Source organism: Macroventuria anomochaeta, assembly GCF_010093625.1.
Source record: "Macroventuria anomochaeta strain CBS 525.71 unplaced genomic scaffold BU25scaffold_4, whole genome shotgun sequence".
NCBI lineage: Eukaryota > Fungi > Ascomycota > Dothideomycetes > Pleosporales > Didymellaceae > Macroventuria > Macroventuria anomochaeta.
In genome coordinates, this window is record NW_022985365.1 from 1,054,493 (window position 1) to 1,075,271 (window position 20,779).

The 20,779-nt window shown below is 52.9% G+C and overlaps 6 protein-coding genes across 6 annotated transcripts; 4 read left to right on the top strand and 2 right to left on the bottom strand.

Moving 5' to 3' along the window:
• Positions 1 to 188: 188 nt before the first annotated feature.
• Positions 189 to 1,078, bottom strand: BU25DRAFT_195679 (uncharacterized protein). The gene has a single exon (XM_033701045.1). It carries the CDS (start codon positions 836 to 838, stop codon positions 296 to 298), a length of 543 nt encoding a protein of 180 aa, XP_033565924.1. The 5' UTR covers positions 839 to 1,078; the 3' UTR covers positions 189 to 295.
• A 3,630-nt stretch (positions 1,079 to 4,708) lies between these two features.
• On the top strand, positions 4,709 to 8,235 carry BU25DRAFT_332161 (uncharacterized protein; the record flags this gene model as incomplete). Its single annotated transcript, XM_033702426.1, has 5 exons — positions 4,709 to 4,783; positions 5,705 to 5,894; positions 6,024 to 7,097; positions 7,351 to 8,028; positions 8,081 to 8,235. The coding sequence occupies 5 exons, from the start codon at positions 4,709 to 4,711 to the stop codon at positions 8,233 to 8,235; spliced, it is 2,172 nt and encodes a 723-aa protein (XP_033565925.1).
• Positions 8,236 to 11,876: 3,641 nt separating this feature from the next.
• On the bottom strand, positions 11,877 to 14,457 carry BU25DRAFT_437429 (uncharacterized protein). Its single transcript, XM_033709003.1, has 5 exons — positions 14,261 to 14,457; positions 14,016 to 14,214; positions 13,866 to 13,963; positions 12,186 to 13,815; positions 11,877 to 12,126 (listed from the first exon to the last, which is right to left on the bottom strand). Exons 1-5 carry the CDS (start codon positions 14,395 to 14,397, stop codon positions 12,067 to 12,069), a joined length of 2,124 nt encoding a protein of 707 aa, XP_033565926.1. The 5' UTR covers positions 14,398 to 14,457; the 3' UTR covers positions 11,877 to 12,066.
• A 523-nt stretch (positions 14,458 to 14,980) lies between these two features.
• Positions 14,981 to 16,138, top strand: BU25DRAFT_332841 (uncharacterized protein; the record flags this gene model as incomplete). Its single annotated transcript, XM_033702458.1, has 1 exon — positions 14,981 to 16,138. The coding sequence occupies one exon, from the start codon at positions 14,981 to 14,983 to the stop codon at positions 16,136 to 16,138; it is 1,158 nt and encodes a 385-aa protein (XP_033565927.1).
• Positions 16,139 to 16,831: 693 nt separating this feature from the next.
• Positions 16,832 to 19,006, top strand: BU25DRAFT_407379 (MFS general substrate transporter). Its single transcript, XM_033705517.1, has 3 exons — positions 16,832 to 17,589; positions 17,645 to 18,598; positions 18,651 to 19,006. The coding sequence occupies exons 1-3, from the start codon at positions 17,101 to 17,103 to the stop codon at positions 18,891 to 18,893; spliced, it is 1,686 nt and encodes a 561-aa protein (XP_033565928.1). The 5' UTR covers positions 16,832 to 17,100; the 3' UTR covers positions 18,894 to 19,006.
• Positions 19,007 to 19,402: 396 nt separating this feature from the next.
• Positions 19,403 to 20,488, top strand: BU25DRAFT_488294 (uncharacterized protein; the record flags this gene model as incomplete). The annotated part of the gene is made up of 2 exons (XM_033711342.1): positions 19,403 to 19,878; positions 19,935 to 20,488. Exons 1-2 carry the CDS (start codon positions 19,494 to 19,496, stop codon positions 20,486 to 20,488), a joined length of 939 nt encoding a protein of 312 aa, XP_033565929.1. The 5' UTR covers positions 19,403 to 19,493.
• Positions 20,489 to 20,779: the final 291 nt, after the last annotated feature.

Below are 20,779 nucleotides of genomic sequence, written 5' to 3' on the forward strand. Positions count from 1 at the left end.
CTGCCCTATCGTGGAATTATGAATCGTGTTTCTCGAAATTCGAGTCGTGTTTTCATCCCGCATGTAGCGAAATGAAGGCATGGGCGAGCACTTGCAGGGCTGTTGTTCTCGAAGGCCGCTAGAAGGCCGCTAAGCTGGCGAAACGTGTACAGACGCCAGTGCGGTCATAGATCACAAGCTCAGGTTGATGATGTTTTGTCTTCAGGTGACGAAGGCAAGCCATAGTAAACTGGCGTGTATGCGTTAAATGCAGTCGCCGAAGTGGTGTTAGTATCGCGTTGTAGTGTGATTTGCTTCATGCACTTCTCACCGACCTACTCAGCACATTCAGGCTAATCATTAGAGGTGTAGCTTCGACAAGTTCGGTTTCCCCGGCCTCGAGGTGGTATTTCGCGTTTGCATCGTGCTGCGGTAATGGAAGAGCAAGTGAATACGAGCAGACAATGGACGCGTGCTTCAAGGAGTGTGCACGACAATGCAATTGAACTTGCGTTTTGTGCTGAGGAATTCGCTCAGAGCGAATATACTGATGATGAAATGAAGTGGACTCAAGAGGACCGCAACGTAACCCATCATTTACGGCACATTCTTGTAGAAATGTTGATAGACCGGACAACCAGCCGGAATTTTCTTTGTATGACGGTTGGATGCCGATGAAAATCACTGAAGTGACGTGTTTCCATAGTTCAAGTTGTTGTAAAGGCCGCCTTGGGGGCTTGTACCGACGTCGCTTCGTATCAGTTCTCGACATAGAACCGAGTATTGCGTCTTGCCTGCAGCAGGCAATCAAACATGCTTTGTTCCATGACCGTACGGGTTCCTCTAGTCGTGAATCCATGGAGACCCAGATCCAGACAACTTGTAATATCTGGTGGTTTTTCGTTTGTGAGAACTGAACCGATACGCCCGTGAGCTGACTGTTACAAGTACTGGATCATACAAGTACAATGCAAAGTCGATCATTGGTCGTCGAGCAGGTCGACGGGATACTGCCGAATATGACCTTCAAAGGCTCATTGGCTCCGTGTAGTTAGCCGGTTACGTCGAGTGTTTGCTTTTTTTTGGTGGGACATGTCCAGTCACAAGAATGACGAGTGTCGCGCGCCAAGGAGGGGCAGGACAGCAGTGATCAACACTGGAGAACGCTGATCTGAACAGAGCAACAGCCTGTTCGAAGATCCGCGTAAGGGTGAAGTCATGTTCGAGGAGAGTTGAAACAGGGTCTGGAACCTCAAGATTGGAGAGGACGACCCGGCAACTTCGTCCCCAGGTTGCAGAAGATCGGTGCTGACATCATGGAGGGTTAAGCCATCAGAGATGAGCTGCAAGAATCAGCCCATGTTCCCCAAATGTCCGCTCAAATCAGATTCGACGAATAAAGTCTTGTTGTTGGGAACCCCTCCGGAGGCTGGCTTATCCTTGTCGCACCGGCCGCTGCTGTCTGGGGTGGCACGACCCTTGTATCAAGATAGAAGCCGGCAAAGAGCAGGTCTGATGTCGAGCCAATCAAGGGAGATGTGTCGCCTGTCAGGATTGACGCTTATGCAATAACGTTGAAAAAAGGCTCGGTTGCGCAGTGTACGATTTCAAAGCAAGTGAGGAGCACTGTCTCTAGAGTTCGAGTTCGGATCGTGAGACAGGTGGCGCTGTGACAGTTCATAAGTGCGATCGAGGTGCATATCCTTGGGCTCGTGTTCGGATTATCAGCCCCGTCAGGAACTACACCTGGTCCACCTCCCAGCACTTGAAGAATTACAAGTGAACTTGCCGTAAACGCGTGGACAAAGAAATCTGTGCGGTGTAAGACTTAGTAGTTATGTCTAGCACAGCCTTGTCGAAGTAGTGGAGGACGAAATCTTTGCTCTTCTGCCAAAGGCTGGCTGATCACAACGGCTGTTGCCGATTGATCTCCGGTCTTTCATGCGCGACTCATGAGAACGAAGCTGCCCCGGTGATGCAGCCAATCAGTCAGTTCGACGCGTGATAAATTTTCCTTTTCAACCAAAGACCCATTTTGTTGCGTCTTATTCGGAAAGAGCCAGCGGCGTAGATTTCAACCATCTTGAACGACTGCAACTTGAGTCGAATCGGGACATGCGGTGAAAACTCGTATTCGCGGTGTAATCTTTGCAGGCATGGCTGCGGGACGACTCGGGATGCATGGATGATAGCGTCGCACCCTTGCCCTGTCTACGATCGTCCACCGTTGTTGCAAAAGCTCTATCCCTGTCTCCTGCTAGAGGAAAACGGTCTGAACAAGATGTCAAAGTTGGCAATGCGATAACTTTGTTCTTTCACTCGGTACTTGGGTCAACAGAATGTGTGCAGATGTAACTGTCGAAGACCGGTAGCATTGAGCCTGGATTGCATGAGAAGTAACGGGCCGTTGTTGGCAATAGGAAGGTCGTTGCTGATGGCCATATGACCTTACACGGATGATAATATTCATCGCCAGATGCTCCGCGGCAGAGACAACTCAATGAGGCATCACAGCTGACCAAAGTCGTTATGCACGTCGCCGTCAACCTGTATCTGAGCAGCCCTCTGCCTGCACGGCGGGGAGAATTGGTCGTGAGTGTGCTATGAACAGCAGCTCCATGCAGAGCAGCAGCAGATCGACATGCAACTTGCCATAGCCGTGCGACCTGAATCAAGAGCGTGGCTGACGATGCTAATACGTGCGGGGGCTTTAAGGCTGAAGAGTCATGGAGCATGATGCAACGATTGGGATGGTGTGTAGGTTGATTGCTGCGGTTTGCGCGTTCACTGGCGATCTGTAGTAATGGAGGTTTGCTTCACTGCAAGTGTGCATTGTTGAAGGCAAGTGCGGTGTTTGCGACTGAGTTTGTGAGAATAGCCGGCGTTGAAATAGGGTTCTGTCTTCCTGGTCGACCAGCCAGGCCAGCGCTGCCCTCAGGGTTTCTCCGCACCCCGCTGCGAACGACTCGCTCGGAAGATTACAGTTTGGACAGGTCAAGGTCCCATGTCACGATCGCAGACAGGGAGTGTTGTGCTCACAACCATGGTACCGCTTGATGTTCCCGTCGCATATCCTTCTCGAAGCCCGTCAACCACAGTTCTGAAGAGTTCTGTCCATGGATGGGCCGCGTGACGTGTGTCAGAGTTTGCGGACCATGTTCCATCAGAATGCAATCAGAATCAGGTTTGAGACGTCCTCGAGGCGAGGCGGCATTGCAATTTAAATCGAAGCCGAAGCAGGTGAGGCCATCGCACCGAAACGATTCTTTCAATCGACCTCCGGCGCTGCTGCAGCGTTGAATTACCATCACGACTGCCCAGGCGGTCATTCGCCTGGCGTTCCTGTGCTGTTTGTCGAAGTCGTGTTCCAGCATGAACTGGCAATCTTAATCGAATTTAACGTCCCAAGCAGCGACACACATTGGCCCACTACAGCAAGTCTTGGTGCGAGCAGCCCCATCGCATTGATTAAGGCCCGTGATGGAGCCCCTGGAGGAATAGTGGTGACGTTCTGGGATGTTTCGGCGATATGGCCCCGCGATCTTGCGAGAGCCAGGGCCGATCAGATGGTGATTGTCGAGGAGTGTGGGAGCTTGCTGGGCAGCCTGGCCTCATCCCGTCTCCCGAGAGCCATTTCCGCAACCACTGCATTGCGTGGGCGATCCGACTCTAAGGCTGCATGAAGAAACAAGCGGACGTGCCTCGGCCAATAGAGTCATGTTGGGCAACGTTGAAAGACGAGCTGCTAGTGAGCCGTTTTGGGCGCCTACTCACCGGCGCAGCCGGCCAATGAGACGCCAAACGGTGGGCCGCTGGCTTGGTGGTGCAACTGCCAAACGGTGCACTAGAGACTCGAGCAGATATTGCGCACACGGCAGAACTCTGGCAGAACCGCCACATGTAGAGTGACGCGTCGAATCAGCGGCGCGCGGTGCGCAGACTGGGGCGTGTGTGTGCAAAAGATAGTAACATGCTGCAGGGGCGAAATTGAAGACGCATAAGCAGGAGGTGAAAACGTCGCGTTGTATCTATAGCAGCGCTGGTATAGGGTCGCGGTGGTCAAGGCGAGGGCCCGCAGCGAACCTTGGATCGGAGAAGGACTGATTGCTTGTTTACCTGATTACCCTAGCGCGACAGCGGCAGGTGCTATCAAGTAGCGAAGGAAAGAGCCTGCTGATGGCAGTACCAGACTGCAAGCCACTAGCGAGTCTGTCAGTCTGTACCGCGCCTGCCCAGTTGCTCCTTCCTGCGCTGGCTGCAACTGCCGCCTGCCTTTGTATCATTTGTCTAGATACTCATCGAACCGTGGTTCCAGGGCCCCACTGCTGTCGTCGTCGCTTACTCCACCAGAGACCACTCTCGTCAGTTGAATCCTCACCGCACTCGGCTGCTTCAGCCGCAGCGCTGCACAGACGACAGGTCGTCAAGTTCACGCAGCGCTGCACAACGTCGTCGTGTATTCACCGGCGATCCCTGATCCCGGCTCACACGCCCGCGGGCTAGCGCGCTCAAAACAGCACCACGGCCGGGCGTGCATTAGCGGTTTGAGGACGTTTATTTCACGGCCACCTCGGCGCACTGGCATTGCTAAGCTAACTGTCCTGGCCGCTGCTGCTGCGCGTGAAATTGCAGGCCAGCGCTACTGCACTTCACTCCTAACCCTCATCGGCCGGCGCTCTGACCAGCCTTCCCGGCATCCTTCGACCTCCAGCGCGCTCTCAGAATCAACATGTCGCTGTCGCATGCCCCAGATAGGGCCCGGAAGTATAAGGAAGAGCCGGCGCCTGTAGCGTCGCAGAAGATGGTGAGTTGACTCTGCTTCCCTGCCCTCTCCTTCTCGCATACACTCGCTTCGCCGCACCCCTACGATCGGCCCTTCTGCACTGGCACCCTCAACCGTTGGAGTTTGAGCTTTCGCGCACGCCCACAGCCGTGATCCGTCGCTGTCACCGCTCCTGTTGGCTTCCTCGTTCCTTTTGCAGCCTGCAGCTGCCTCTGCACGCCGCATCCACACGCTTGCACTCCCCCCAGCCAAGTTCCCAGCCAAACCCAGCTTGGGCGCAACAGCCTAACATGGTATGCCCTCCCCCCACCAAGCGGCCCTGGTACAGATGGTAGCAGGGCTGCGACCCAAGTTCCCAGACCACCACCCCCTGTCCGGCCCTGTCGCACCTCTGCTGGACGCCTGGTCGCGCTGCTTTCTCTCCGCCGCGTCTTGTCACTCAGAGCGACGCAGCGGAATCCCTGCGAGCAACTTGACCTCCGCTCCCACCGCTCGTCCGCCCTCTGTGTTGTCAACGTCGCGGCGGTGCCTGCTAGTCTGCCCTGCCTGTCCTATAACTAAACCCTACCGTCCTGTCTCTTTCCAGACCCTGCTCCTCGCCTAGAGAACATCGCCGCCTTGCACATCGGCGCACATCACTGTCTGCCCTGCCCCGCATCCCGGCCTCTTGAGCTTGAGCTTCGTTGTTCTTGTACCTTGCACCGCTTGTTTGTTTGTTCCTGCACCGCAGCCTGCCGAGTCTACTTTCTACAATTGTTTGCGCAAGCACCGTTGCTGACCGCATTCGCCTAACAGCATCACCCCCACTCGACCCAGGGCCTGCCGCCGCCAAACCACCATCCTCACCATCCTCACCATCCACAGCACCCCAGGCCTGGCCAAGTGCAGCAACATCACCACCAGCCGCACCCCAGCTCTCCTCACCAGCCGCCGCCAAACCAGAGCCCAGCTCAAGGACACTACCCCTCACCTCACCCCTCCCAATCCCAAGGACCACCACCTCACCAATCGCCGTACGTGCAGCAGATCCAAGGACCTCCACCGCCGCAGCAGCAGCAAGAGGTTCCTTACTACCAGGCGCATCCTAGTCCTTATAGCACCAACAGCGCGCCGAGCAACTATTCATCATCAGGTATGTGTTATGACTTCCAAACATGTTCAAGACGCGTCCAACAAGACGCGTCCAACAAGGCGCGCAAACGCATCGTTAGAACACCAGCGTAATCCAGTAAACAAAGTAAGCCCTTCTGACATCATACAGAAACACCTGAGCTCATGGCAGCCGCAACCATGAACCGGACGGGCTTCCCTCCGATCTCATACCACACCCCTCAGTCTAACTCTCCTGCATCTGTTCAATCACCACAGCACGACCAGCATGGAAGGCCAATTTACGGTCAGCCACCCAGCCAGATGCCTCAGTCAATGTACTACACACCGTATGCTTCTGCGCCGGTGCCTCAGCAATCGCCTTACAACCAACACCCATCTTCTACTCCACAACAGCCCATGGCATCAAACCCTCTCTTGATGTCACATCAGCAAGGCCAACACATGCAACACACTCACCAGCCTCACCCTCGCACTCCAGGCATGACTGGAAGTCCGAAGTCGCAGATGTCACAGACACCTCTCCAGCGCCCACCATCAGGCCTTGGCCCGCCACAGCAGCAGCCTCAGGCTCCTCCAGTCGGCACACCGAACATGCACCAAGGTCCTCCTGGCGGTCCTGGTGTCAACCCTAATGCTGCGCCTGGACCCATTCCTGCAACAACCCCACTTGTTGTACGACAGGACCAGAACGGTGTTCAGTGGATCGCCTTTGAGTATTCGCGCGACCGTGTTAAGATGGAGTACACCATTCGATGCGATGTAGAGTCGATTAACGTCGACGAGCTTCCCCCGGATTTCAAGACCGAGAACTGTGTCTACCCCCGCGCATGCTGCGCAAAGGACTCTTACAAGGGCAACCGTCTGCACTATGAGACTGAGTGCAACACTGTCGGTTGGGCATTGGCACAATTAAACCCTTGTTTGAGGGGCAAGCGCGGTCTCATCCAACGCGCAGTCGACAGCTGGCGAAACAGCAACCAGGACCCCCGACTGAGGAGTCGTCGCGTCAGGCGTATGGCGAAGATGACGACACGAAAGGCTCAGGCCAACACACACGGTGCCCACATGGCTGGTCCAGGTGGCCCAGGAGCACCTGGTGTTCCCAACTCAGCAACTTTAGCAGCACCACCTCGCCAGTCCAACATGGGCATGGGTGGTCCACAGATGCACCACCACCACGATCACCCAGGAGGACCACAAGGAGGATCGGACGATGTTAGCGGTATGTTTCACCAGATGAGTTGATGTGTTAAGCGCAATTGTTGGATGTTAAATGATACCTCTGTCCTTTCTGCACTGCATGTATATTACACACTTCTTGATGTAATACCCCTTCGGAGTAGCTGCCCTATGCCTGTACGCAATGCTTGTATACACCCCCGCATCACACCGATGCACACATGTTTGGTTTAGCGCAGAGGACGGGGACAATTGTGGCTCATTGAACGTGCAAGCTAATTTCTCTTTGTTCACAGGCAATGATTACTCAGAGGCACACACTCATCACCATCAGGCCCCGAACGGGACGCAGTCTCCGAGCGACGTACGACAGACACAGAACTTTTACCCTACATTCCCTTCGGGCGAATCAGTCGCAGGCTCCAGCGGCTTACCGCCTACTCACGAAGACATGAAGTACCCACCGCCTCCACCGCCGCACGCAGCTGGTGTATCAGTATCGAAGCAGCAGGAGCAGGATGAAGAGGAAAGAAAGCTAGCTATATTTGGCGACCTACCTGAGTCGAAGCGCCGCAAGTTCATCTTGGTTGACGATGCGCAACGAGGTACCAGAGTCCGCGTGCGAGTCACTCTCGACACCGTTAAGATGGAAGAGATGCCAGACTCGTACCGCAAGTCAAACTCCGTATTTCCCCGCAGCTACTTCGCCATGCAGATGACCTCGCCACCGGCCAGCCCGCGTGGCAGCAAGGTCTTCGCAGACGAGCCTGATGTTGAGAGCGACCCCAGCTTCCCATTATCTGGTTCTACAACGGTCCTCGTTCCAACTCTCGACGGCGAGACTCGTGTACCGAAGCCGCGTCTTACAAGGACGAAGCGCTCGAAAGAGATTACGCTGAACGATCTTGGCTACCGCATGAGCTGGAGCCAGAGCCGTGTCTTCGCTGGCAGGACATTGTTTCTGCAGAAGTCTCGTGAGTACTTATCGGAAATATTGAACGCTGTGGAGACTAACACTATTAACAGTCGATGCCTACCGCAATAAGATGCGAAGCAGCATGATGGGCCAAGGTCAAGACGTGACCCAAGTAGCGCCACACTTCGAGACCCGGGTGGGAAAGCGCAGGTGGAACGACAGAATCGAGCGAAACAAGAAATCGAGGCGCAATGGCTCTCCTTAAGAGCTTTCCAGTCCAACGGCCAGGATCCAAGCCCTGGTCGAGGACGACCGTTGCGGTCCCCGCTTTTCCGGCACTTTACAGGGACCCCCTACACGAACGACCGGGGGAGGCTGCCGCTTTCGACACACGGCACAATCCTTTTACGATAAGTCCTTGTTCCTGATGGATGTCCACACAGTGTTTCAGGATAGTGCCTGACATTTCAAGCTATCTTGCTTTTCCTTCTCGACTCTCGAGTTCTCGGTTACATCCACGTACCCAGCTCATTGGCATAAGATACCCTATCCGCAAGTAACGATCTCTTGCAAACCCTATAAGATGTGTCTTTTCTGTTCCACAAGCGGCGTTGGACTGTGTTTATGGCCCACTGTGCGATATCGGCACCCTCACGAGGCTCAATGACCGGCATTGTAATATTCATACAGGCGGCTGATTGTGCATTCAGAGCGAGTCATTCGAGGCGTCTGTGTTTTCCACGATTGTGTCTTCGGATATCATGATCCCGTGTTTGTTATCATCTGGTAGGTTGACCTTCTTTGATCAGCCCAAAATACATACATGCAACTAGACAACATAATTTGTTCACTCAAGCATTATTTTTGCGCAATCTCCAAACAGTAATACCTGCGACATTCATGTCCGTCCATTGTTGCAAATATGACCTGATTGTATCTATCACACACTTCACAAAACAAGTGTATCAGATCCCGGAGCAAGTACCCAAATCGAGCTACCTCACATCACGCAATCTCTCAAGTCTCAAAATCTAGACTTGGCTCTCCTTCACTGCAAAATCCTTCGGCCCTCCGTGCAGCCAATGACTGGTAACGAAGCGGCACGGCGCGACACATTGGGGATCCTCTGACCAACACTTTCTCTCAACTCACGACCACTCTTTCACAGACAGAAACACACCGTCGCCGAACTTTCTCCCCGGCGCGCGAACGTGTGGAGATGGGATCCCGGGATTTGGCCCGGGGGCTGACAGGCTTGACAAGTGACAAGCTGGGAGATGCTGGTCTTGGGATCCAGGAACAAAGACAGTGAAGGAGGGTCGCACCCGCCTGCTGTAAGCGTGGGAGCGTGGGAGTCTGGTGGACACGTTGTGTGCGTTGCACGCGCTTTGCACAAGAGTTGCACGAGCTGATCGGTGGTGGGTATTTTGACACACGATGGTTGCACAAATCGAACAACTTCACACGTGCGACGGGAACTCAGATGCGTGTCCGAGATAGGCATCTGAGAGACAAAACGTGCTGCAAGGATACTTACTTCCGAAACCAGAAGTCATCAATCGTACTGCTGGATACAACCCTGACCCATCGAAGAGCATCCCTAACTCGTTGTAGAAGCAGATGGCGGAACTTGCCTTTTCTCCTTCCTAGCTCTTCGAACTGAGAAGGAACCACTGTGCCAACTTCCATCTGATCTGCACACATGACTCTGTATTCGCATTCGCTCTTCGTTGCCTGCACACACCAGAACAAGTGTACGTAGTCACGTCCTCAACCTTAGTGGTTGTGCATCTGCCAATCACAAGCGTTCGCCTCTCCGTCAATAAACGCACACCAAGGCAGCCGTTCAACAGCCGTTCAACGGTCACAACAAGTGTTTGCCCCGCACCAACGTAACAGTGCCACCATGCGTCTCGTAAACTCTAAAAAGCAAGCTTGACGTTGGAACTGTTCGGGTTTTGGGTGTGGCCAGTAGGGATTTTTAGCGGACGTTGCCGAGCTCGGCCTGTCAACAACGTGTGTGTCGTCACTGCGTCTGCGTTGACTCGGTCGCTGCACTGCTGATTGCAGATTCGCGCAGTTCCGCGGTTGGACGTCTCTCATCGAGATGTGCTAATAAATCATGACGATGCGTGGTTGGCTGCGACTGCCGACACTCACCAATATTCGCACCAGTGCGTACCGGCGACGAACGGACAATTCGCCCTCCTGAAGTGTGCATCTGGTCTACCGATCAGAAAACAAGGCTGCAAGCCTACGCGTTCCTGGCCTCATCCCATGCCCAGCTCCCACCCTGTCACGCCTCGTGCACTGCACTTGAACCTGGCTCAGAGCACAGCGAGCAGCGTGCCGTCGTCCTAAGCCGTCAGGCTTGTTCATCCGTTGACCAGGCCTGGCGGGAAAAGCACAAGCAAGGTGTGGCTTGCCAGATCTCCCGGACAGTTCATCCTTCGCGTAGTTCTGGGTGGGGCTGCGGAAATACGAGGCTGGATCTGGGAAGAGAGGAGAAGTCTTGAAACGTATCGAGTTTATGACTCCAGGGTTCCGGGATCTACGGTGTGAAGGTGGTCTAGAATGTGGTACGACGGGAGAGGATAAGTACCGGAATGTGGTGTCTGGTGAGAAAGAGGAAGCTGCGGTGACCTTGCGAGATGAAATATGAAAGTTGGATGTTGGATGTTCTTAGAAGAGACGTAAATATCGATCAAGTCGCCGATGATGATGGAGTTGTTGTGGTTCGATGACGCGTCATCTGATCCGTGGGTGAGAGTTTCGAACTACCGGCAATTGTGGTGCTGCAAGATACAGATGATCTGGCTCAATATCTGGATTAACATTAGGCAGCTGCACGTCGTAGTGGAAAAGCGTGGTGGTTTCTCTGGAGGAGGCTACTGCTGGGTACGAATGGCTCGACACAGTCTGAGGACGTCAAGGTATCATTTATTGACACCGCAGAGCAACTTATCTCGGTTGAGCTCCATATGAATCCCTAAGTATCTGACTAGGGATAGATTTATCGATACTGGTGCAGTGTACTTCACCAGATTGGTCTGACTGACAATGCATGGCCGCGATCGAACTGACGGGAGCTGTCAACCAGATCGATGGCAACTTACACATACCCGAGTGCACCTTGATCAAATGTCAACGATTTAGCTCTTTCCACGATACTTACATGGTCTGTAGTCTTTAAGCACCTCAGTAATGTGTCCAATCTCTCTGACACTGCAAACACTGCATCTGCTGGTTGCGAAAAGGAAGTTGGGCAAAGGTGAGGCTGATCGATAAGCAAGAGCGTCGAAGGCGCAACGTCACAGAAGAAGTAAGAGCACAAGGTGAGAGAAACAAGAGCCTGAGGCCGAGGGAGCAGTAGCCGACTGAGGCACTGACGGAAATGATGACAATGGACCTGTTTGCTTTCGAAACAACATGCTCACTTCTCCTCATCATCACAACATACCCAGCTCACAACATACTCACCATATCGACATTCCCATACCTTCTCGCAAAGTTATCTGAATCACACTTAAACATGGCCGACACTACGAAACATGAAGCCGTTCAAAGACTCAATCGACACGGAGGCCACCCTAGCAGACACTCCCAGTACGACCACCCAGCCCATCACCTCGACTGCCTCAATGTGCCGTAGTGCAGCGTTTCTTCTGCTCGGCACTGCTGTTCTGATCACATGGGGAGGGCTTGTAGCGATCACTGTCTACGTTGCGGGTGATGCGGTGACGTATTTGGCCCAGGACAAATTCTCGTCGTCAGATGAGATGCTATTTGGGTGCTTGATGATCACTCCAGTGAGTATGTCTGGGATCGGTGGGTAAGCCATGCTAACGTTCTTTGACTGGTATGACGATGGTGTGTGGTGCACTTGCTGGCTTTGTATCTCGTGGTGCGCTACATGTACAAGACAAAGGACGATGACGAGTCTGATATCTCAGACATATCTCTGGTGCTGTAGACAGTGCGTGGACACATAAGCGGCTGTTACAAGGTGAAGAAATGAGTGGGAAAGGAGGAGCTTTGGTCTTTTGGTTGTTCCGTACGTGGTATCCGTATTCTTTTCCTAGCTGTAGCTATTCCACTACGAAGTCCCTTCAACTTCCTCAAACTCGACAAGTGCTGTACCAGCCTTGCACAGATCCTGCAACACAAATTAGCTCCCGTTCCTCTGATTACGACTAAATAGTCAGAAAAACTTACCCCTTTGCCATGCACGATCTTCTTGACGACACCATCCGTTGGACTTCTGATAACAGTCTCCATCTTCATACTCTCGATGACCACAAGCGGCTGGTCCTTCTTTACCTCCTGTCCCTCTTCAACCTCTACCCTAAGCACCTTGCATGGCATGGGCGCTAGCACACTGTTCGTCACGTCCTTGATGCCAAGTGCCTTCTCTGCCCATTTGGGCATCGCAAGTTGCAGACGGTACTGCTTGCCTTGCTGGAACAAGGTCAGGCGGTCTTCATCACGTATGAATGTTGTAGAGAGGCGTGTGTGCGGGTAGTAGGTTGTGAGCGTGTTGCTCGAGGGACTGAACGTGCTTGTTACGTTGACGTACGTTTCTGAACCGACCGTGATGTCGAACTTGGATGGGGCGCTCTGACAAATGGTGACGGGTGTACTTGTCAAGTCGCCCTTGCCGTCAGCAGGTGTTTCTACCAGCTCAAACTTGCGCTGCTGGAAGCCAAGACCGAAGCCAGCGGCCAAAATAGGTGGGCCGGAAAAGGGATCTGATCTAATCGAAGAGACTTCTTGGAGGACGAGGCCAATGGCAGCTTGGGCGAAGACCTCTGATGCGGGAGGAAGGGGTGTGAAGAGCTCGGCGTGGTGCTTCTGGATGTAGCCAGTTTCGACTGCGCCAGCGACGAAGTCAGGACTGACGCACATCTTCTTGATGAATTCGATGTTGGTGACAGGGCCGGCGACTTCATACTGCTCGAGAGCTGTCCTTAGCTTCTGAATTGCAGCTTCTCTGGTAGGGCCTTGGACAATGAGTTTTGAGATCATAGGGTCGTAGTGTGAGGAGACTTCATCTCCGGCGACGAAACCAGAGTCTATGCGCACCGTCGGTGTTGGAGTTGGTGTCCGCAAGTGAAGGAGGAGGCCAGAGTCGGGGATGAAGTTCATGTCAGGGTTCTCGGCGTAGATTCGTGCCTCGATGGCATGACCACGCTCCTTTATCCTCTCTTCGATTTCTTGTTGTGTGAGAGGCAGACGATCACCTTCCGCAACGATGAGTTGCCAATGAACCAGATCGGTGCCGGTAACCATCTCAGTGACAGGGTGTTCGACTTGTAGACGAGTGTTCATCTCCATAAAGAAGAACTCGCCAGTGTCGTTGTCGAAGATGAACTCGACTGTACCAGCACCTTCGTAACCAACTGCAAGAGCAGCTTGTCTTGCCTTCTCCCAGAGATCTTGACGGATATCCTCGTGCAAATGTGGCGCCGGTGATTCTTCCAAGATCTTCTGGTGTCGCCGTTGGATACTACAGTCACGCTCGCCCAGCGCGACACAGTTTCCATGACTGTCGGCAAAGACCTGAACCTCAATATGTCGCGGCGTTGTGATGTACTTCTCGACAAGCATGACTTCGTCGCCGAACGAGTTACGGGCTTCGCCCTTAGCTGACGAGAGCTGGTCGAAGAACTCCTGCTCTGTGTTGACAATTCGCATTCCCTTGCCGCCACCACCTTTGACAGCCTTGAGCAGAACAGGGTAGCCAATCTTTGCTGCCTCGTTCTTTAGGTGGTCGGGATCTTGGTTGGAACCGTGGTAGCCTGGTACGCAGGGCACGCCAGCTTTGGTCATGATATTCTTGGATTCACTGGGGGCTTGTCAGCTGGGCTTGATTGTTGCTACGCGTGGAATGCACACCTCTTGCTACCCATGGCTTCAATTGCCTGAGATGGTGGTCCAATAAAGGTTATGCCAGCCTCCGTGCATTTCTTTGCGAATTGTGGATTCTCGCTCAACTGTGCCTCGTCAGTGCCAATGCCACAATACTTGATCTCTTGTTGACCGTACAAATCCATAACCTGGATGTATACCCTGACAGCCTTGCTCTTTCGCGATCTGTATTATCCTGTCTCCATCAAGATATGCGGAAGGATCGCCGAGGTTGACGGCGAAAGGTGAGCTAAGTGCATGCTGTGAACGAGCATCTGGGTCGGTGTAGAGAGTTGTTGTTCGTACGCCGTACTCTGAAGCTGTGCGGCCAACACGGCTAAGATATGTCAGCGAGGTATACTGGAGGCTCTTGGTACTCGTACAGTGCAATTTCTCCACGATTGGCGATTAGTACGGAAGTCAGCGCTTTGGCAGCCGGTGCGGTTGTAGAGTTGAAGCGCGCACCATTGGCAGCTACGAGCTGGCGTGAGAGGTGAGTAGACTTTCGAAGAGCACGCATAGTCACGATGTGAATTGTGAGGAGCTGTGAGGAGCAAATTGGTTCGGATTAGAAGCTACAAAAGAACATTGTTGTGCATGTGCGGGACAAGGCCGCGTTCTTGGAGTAGAAAGCTGGGGTAAGCCGCGGCTGCTTGCTTAACCCGCACATTGCCGTGAACCGAGACAGTTTAGCGTGATGTTCGAAGTCACGACGCGCACCCAAAGTGAAGTAACTGCCCAATTAGGCAGGAAAACAGAGAAGGCGAAAGTATAGATGAAAGCGGTCGTTCATGTGTGCTTGCTGGACGCTGCAGGTGCTTGCGCGAGCTAACTGGGCGCATGACGGAGGTGCGAGGTGATGGTGAGCTGCGACTGGACCCTGTTGTGACGGTGTTTTCAACACGCGGTCACGCTTTCTTACTCACCCCTACAACAACAACATCCTCGACTCCAATACAGTCGAGACCCACTGTCTCAAACAACCTTGATACCGTATATATCAACACCTCCCGGACTACCGACCGCCGACCGTTTGCATACGCGCCTCGCCTTCTTGTGCGACACAAACAACTGCGCATGCAGTCCGCTGCACGAAGCCCACTATGAGCGAATACGGCGACGACTATTCCGACTATGGGGAGGAATGGTTCTACGTTGAGGAGGAGTTTATGGCGGCCGACGATTTGGCAGAGCACGCTGTAGCTTCACCACCGCCTACCACATATGCGGATGAAGATGCTGCCGAAGACTGGGATAGGTTCGACTATTTCAATGACCTCGAGTATGCGTCAGACGGATACGATGACGCCATCTTTCAGGTGCACGATGCCAAAGGCGCGAAGACGGGAGAGAAGAGAAAGCGGCATATAAAGCCTAGCCATAGCAAGAAGAGGCAGCGAGTACTAGGGGACACAGAGGCAGCAGCGCTGGGCATGTCACCTATCGTCTGGCGCTCGCAGGCCAATCGAGGTCTACAATCCAAGCTGCTCGATGAAAATGCGCAGACATACACAGTGCTTCAAGATTGGAGGAAGACACTCAAGGACACACCACAGTGGGCCCGGGGTCCACCATCTCAATCACCGAATGTGCAGGCTGCAAGAGAACAGAAACACGTAGCAGAAGTTGCTGGTAGCGCAGAGCCCGTTTCCCCTCCCTCTGAGCTGGACGCAGAAGACGAAGGTGCACATGAAGACGAGATGGACATCGATCCAGGGGCATTGATGGCTGCACTACAGAGTCGACTCGCTGAAGCCGGTGGGCCGTTGAACGGCATGGACCCAAAACAATTGCTAGACTTCGCCATGAGAATGGCTACAGGCAAAGATGCTGGAGATGATATAGCAGGTGAGATGGCAGAAGCTATGTTCGATCAAGGCGAGGAAGGCGACGAGGAAAATCCTGAGGCCGAAGCAAACCTACTCTCTTGGGTAGCGCAGCAGCGCAACGGTACCGAGCCTCCCGCAAGTGCACCTAATTCGACAACCACCGCCAACGACACCAAACGACCCCTAACTCCACCAAAAGAGAAAGCCGGTACATGTGCATCAAGCAGAACCGTCAAGGCCAGTCAGACGGAGACAAAGAGTCGCCCACAAGCCAAAACCTCTCTTAAACGGAAGGCAGGTGATGATGCCGAGAACGAGGCGTCTACAAAACATACAAAGAAACGAGCCACAAGGACATTTGATGCGCCAACTGCAGTATCTCAGGCAAGGATAGCATCGTCAAAGACAGCAAGAGGTGCACGGAAGAAGTGATCATCGTGCATTGCGATGCACATCTGTCTCAGAAGTGCAGCATATTCTGGAGCTCTAGAAGCAGAATCACTGCAGGCTGCGTGAATGTCAGCCAGCCGTTGTCTGAACCCTTCGCAACGAAGATTATCCGGTTCTGACGATGTGGCGCGTCGTGTATATGTAACGGGAGGATCATTCCACGCGGTGACAAGGGTTCCCACAATTTCGAACGCGTAAGGCGGTGTGATTGCTGCCGACTTTGGGGAAATAGACATCATCACGCATTGTCAGAGCACTTGGATAGAACGTCTGGAGTTACACTGCCGTATAACCATGTACCGGGATGTAATCGCCACAGAGTTGATTTCGATTTCTTAACCTAGACCAACCTCAGCTGAAAAGTGGACAACATGTGACATATTAGTACTTGCTGGCTAGTCCACAGACGAAGGATGGCAAAGCTGAAAGTCATGCAGCAATAGTCGCGTCTGCCGCGGCGTAGCCGTTCGCGTCACTACTATTGCATTCGTTGTGTACTTCGCCTCATGTCCCAAGGCGAACGTTGATTTCAATCTGACTAGTGCCGTAATCGCTCTTTAGTCGTGCAAATTCTTTTTACGCCACGGCACGGTCAAGCCGACTGCTTTCGAACAGACAAAGCCAGGTGATTCTGCGTGACATGGGTTGTTCTCTGTCGTCACGATTGTGATGCCGACCAATCAAAACCGCACCTGCCGTCTTGGACCTGAGCTACAGGATTTAGTACTGACAGCCTAACCACCATCCACCAAGAGATCGCAGCTACTGTCGCGTAGATCCGAACGCATGAGTTCCGCGGCTGACTGGCAGAGCTAGCAAACCGTTGCCCTGCTCATAGTAGGCACGAGTATAATACTCAGCCGTGCAGTCCTGTACAACCGAATACACGCGACTCACCTCACCCCATTGTTGTGACCCCCTCCTTGCGTCAAGGCTCACTCACAATGGCTTTTCAAACATCTGGCGAATTTGTCCGCGCGGATGAGAAGAAAGACTCACTGTCACACCCTGATGGCGGTGTCCAGGTTCCTATCTACAATGACCTGGAGACAGCGTCCTCTGAGGACCTGTCGATAGGCGCCATCCTTCGCGGCACGGCAGCAAAGCCTATGAACACCTTTGAAAAGAAGGCCGCTCTTATCAACGTTGAACTCGACAAGTTCGGTCTCGGCAGATATCAGATCTGCATCTGGTTCCTCTGCGGTTTCGGTTACTTCTTGGATCTGGCCTGGTCGCAGGGTGTTGGTCTTGTCTCGACAGCTATCTACCAGGAGATGGATGTCGCTGATGCTGACACGGGAACCATCTTTGCTTGCGCCAACGCCGGCCTTGCTTTGGGAGCGCTAGGTTTCGGACTCGCAGTCGATATTATTGGCAGAAAGTGGGCTTTCAACCTGACATGCTTGATCACTTCAATCTTTGGGCTTCTTCTGGTAAGCACTAAATACAAGACAACCTGGGAAGAAGCGTTTTCTAACAAGAGCTTAGGCTGCTCCCAAATACAATTACGGCGCCATTTGCGGAATCTACTTCCTTGCATCCCTCGGTCTTGGAGGCAACATCCCTATCGATGCCACCATTGCTCTAGAATTCCTACCCCAGAAGCGCCGCTACTTTGTCGCTCTCCTCTCGATGTGGCAGCCAATTGGTGTCGTTTTCGCGTCTGCCGTTGCTCTCGGCACTGCTGCTAAATGGCGTTGCGACCCCAGTCTAGACTCCTGCAAAGCTATTGCGGCTGGAGAAGCATGCTGTTCAGTTGACAGCAACATGGGATGGCGCTACAACATTATCATCCTTGGTGTTGTGACTCTTGTCGTTTTCTTCCTTCGATTCTTCGTTTTCCATTTCCATGAGTCGCCCAAGTTCCTGCTCAGTAGAGGCAGAGAGGCTGAAGCTATCGAGGTCCTGCACAAGATCGCCAAATTCAACAAGGCTCCAGCACCCACTCTGACTCTTGAGCACTTTGCCGCAATCGATGCCATGGATGGTGTTGTGCCCGAAGAAAAGCCTACTAACCTGACACGAGCAGAGAAGAACAAGCGGGTTCTCAAGGGCTTTGGAAAAGAGCTCCGTCGTCTGAAGGGCATCTTCACCAACAAACTCTCCTGTTTCATCTTCGTTCTTCTCGGTATTGCGTATATGGGCGACTACTGGTCCTTCAACTTGGCAGGTTCCTTCTTGCCCATCATTCTGCTGCGGAACAATGTCGACAACGGCCGTGGTAGTGTCATAGACACATATCAGCAGTACCTGATTATTTACTCGCCTGGTATCATCGGTGCTGCGCTCGCCCTGTTTTCCGTACAGATGCCTCTGCTCGGCAGGAAATGGTCACTAGTATTCTCCGCTATCTGCCAGGGTCTTTCCATGGCCATGTACACGCAGGTCCAGAACACCGCTGGCTACGTTGGTCTCAACGCGCTCGAGTACATCATGCAAACCGTAAGTGCTCTCACAATATTTTCATATAGCGTTCACTCACATTTCAAACCAGTATTTCAATGCTGTCCTTTACGCCTCTGCGCCCGAGCTCTTCGACACTGAATACCGCGGCAGTGTCAGCGGTATGCTATCTTGCCTGGGTCGTCTGGCAGGTATTGTCGCCCCTTACGCCGGAGCGCAGTTGCTCGCCGACGCCAGTTCCGGTATTCTCTGGCTCGGTGCTGGTGGTATCTGGCTCTCGGCTTTGATGATGGTGTTCTTGCCCGTTGAGATGAGGAACAGGCAGATGTTCTAAATGCACTTGCATCACGCATTTGCAATAACCTTTCCTTCGATATAGTATGCTTTGAGCAGTAGCTCAGCACGACCATGATACCCACAATCATAATAATGAAAAATGTCTTTCCCCTGAAACTCATCTTCTACACTGTTACCATGATTGAATCGCGCGTAAATAACAATCACAGGCGCCACCGGTTCGTACTGGCCGTTAGCAGCATTGCAAAGACGACCAGACGGCGAGGCTACAACAGTTGCCCCGTTAAACCACCGCAACTGCCGGAACAGGTAGGAACAGGAAAGGTTCGTCCCGCAGAACTATTTCATGCTCAAGCCCGCGGAGAGAAAGCGGGCACTCGACATGGGGTTCATGTGCAAGGATGTGAAAGTCGATACAGATCTCGAGTTTCGAAGCCCCCACAGTGAAGTTCCGAGATCTGCCCCACATCTGCCATCGCCCCGCCAAATTTCTTGCGCGCGAGAGCTACGGTACGCGTCTCTCGTCGCCGACATAAACAGCGCAATTGAAAAATCACGAATATAATCATGTCATGAGCGAACATGACTCGTCGACGATGATCGCCACTCCAGAACGCCGAGCTTTAACATCTCGATCATGGGCGGCCGCGGACGCATAAAGCGCCAACAAGTCAACACCGACGATGGCTGGACAGTCATTACCCACGGGCTATCGAAGCTCTCAGTCGGTGCAAAGAAGGGCAAAGGGAGTAGTCAAAGACACAATGCTGCCCAAACAAACTCAATGCCAACGGCCATTGTAGACGGCTTGACAGCCGAAAAGATGCTCCAGGATTTCCACAACCGCACTGAGAAATGGAAAACTACGGCGTGCGCGCAACATTTGAAGAGTGTGTTGGTGAGGAGAGAATGGGATGTGAATGAAGCTGTTTGTATTGGTATTGGCAGCTTTAGTCGCGATTGGGAGCATAGACATAGGGCTATGTGGCAGCTCGTTCTCTTCATGTCTGTCGTTTCTTACTGTGGGTTTTCTTTTCTCGACTTGGTCATTTAAAGCAGGAGTACTGACCAAGTGCAGTGCGAGAGTCCGGTCCAGAGGTAAAACTCTACGCCCAAGAACCAGCCTTCGCCGACCTCGATCACAAGTTCCTCTCCCTCCTGTCTATCCACGTCTGCGCCGAAGACATCGCGACATACATTACGCCTCGGTCTTTTGTTTTCAGTCCGTTTGTCGATTGGTACATACTCCTGCCGATTTTCCTAAAAGGCAAGGATCCAGTACTGTATGTGGGTAATGAGATCTTGGACGACTATGAAGCATTCGCGCAGAGTGAGGAGAAGAGGGAGAGGCTGGGGGAGTGTAATGAGTTGGGGCGGGAGTGGCTGGAGAAGAGGGATGTGGTGAGGCTGGGGGAGTTTGAGATGCATCCGCATGCGTTGAATGGGATGGTCGTGTATTGGGTCGAGGACGAAAATGGTGGTGATAATGGACTCGAGGCGAGCAGCAAAGAGAAACTTGATGGATCCACTATAGGGCAGGCAAATGACAGAGGGCGGATGACAGGAGCAGAAGGGCAAAGTGAAGAAGCAGCAGGAAAGAACGCAGAACCAGAACCAAAAACAGAAAAATGAAGACACCTACGATTTGCATACAACACACCATACGCATGTCTATGACGGAGCGATCGATATCCTTGATCTCCTGTGGACGCTGGGGGTTTTATGATACATTCTAAGAGGACAGTACGAATGTCGCGTGGTGTCGATGGACAGGCTCTGTTTGCACAATTTACAACAGCAATAGAACATCAAGAAAACCCCCCACAACCACTACCTCGCAAGATACCCATCAAAACCATATAAGATGTCGAACCTAGCCTCAAAAAACATGCAGCAAGCATTTTTGTTCACACCTGAAGCTGT

Coding starts and splice junctions, on each gene's coding strand:
- BU25DRAFT_195679 (XM_033701045.1), bottom strand. CDS start 838: ATGGATTCACGACTAGAGGAACCCGTACGGTCATGGAACAAAGCATGT.
- BU25DRAFT_437429 (XM_033709003.1), bottom strand. CDS start 14,397: ATGCGTGCTCTTCGAAAGTCTACTCACCTCTCACGCCAGCTCGTAGCT. Junction 14,215..14,260: donor AATCGTGGAGAAATTGCACT/GTACGAGTACCA, acceptor GACATATCTTAG/CCGTGTTGGCCGCACAGCTT. Junction 12,127..12,185: donor AGATCGTGCATGGCAAAGGG/GTAAGTTTTTCT, acceptor TTTGTGTTGCAG/GATCTGTGCAAGGCTGGTAC.
- BU25DRAFT_407379 (XM_033705517.1), top strand. CDS start 17,101: ATGGCTTTTCAAACATCTGGCGAATTTGTCCGCGCGGATGAGAAGAAA. Junction 17,590..17,644: donor CAATCTTTGGGCTTCTTCTG/GTAAGCACTAAA, acceptor ACAAGAGCTTAG/GCTGCTCCCAAATACAATTA. Junction 18,599..18,650: donor TCGAGTACATCATGCAAACC/GTAAGTGCTCTC, acceptor ATTTCAAACCAG/TATTTCAATGCTGTCCTTTA.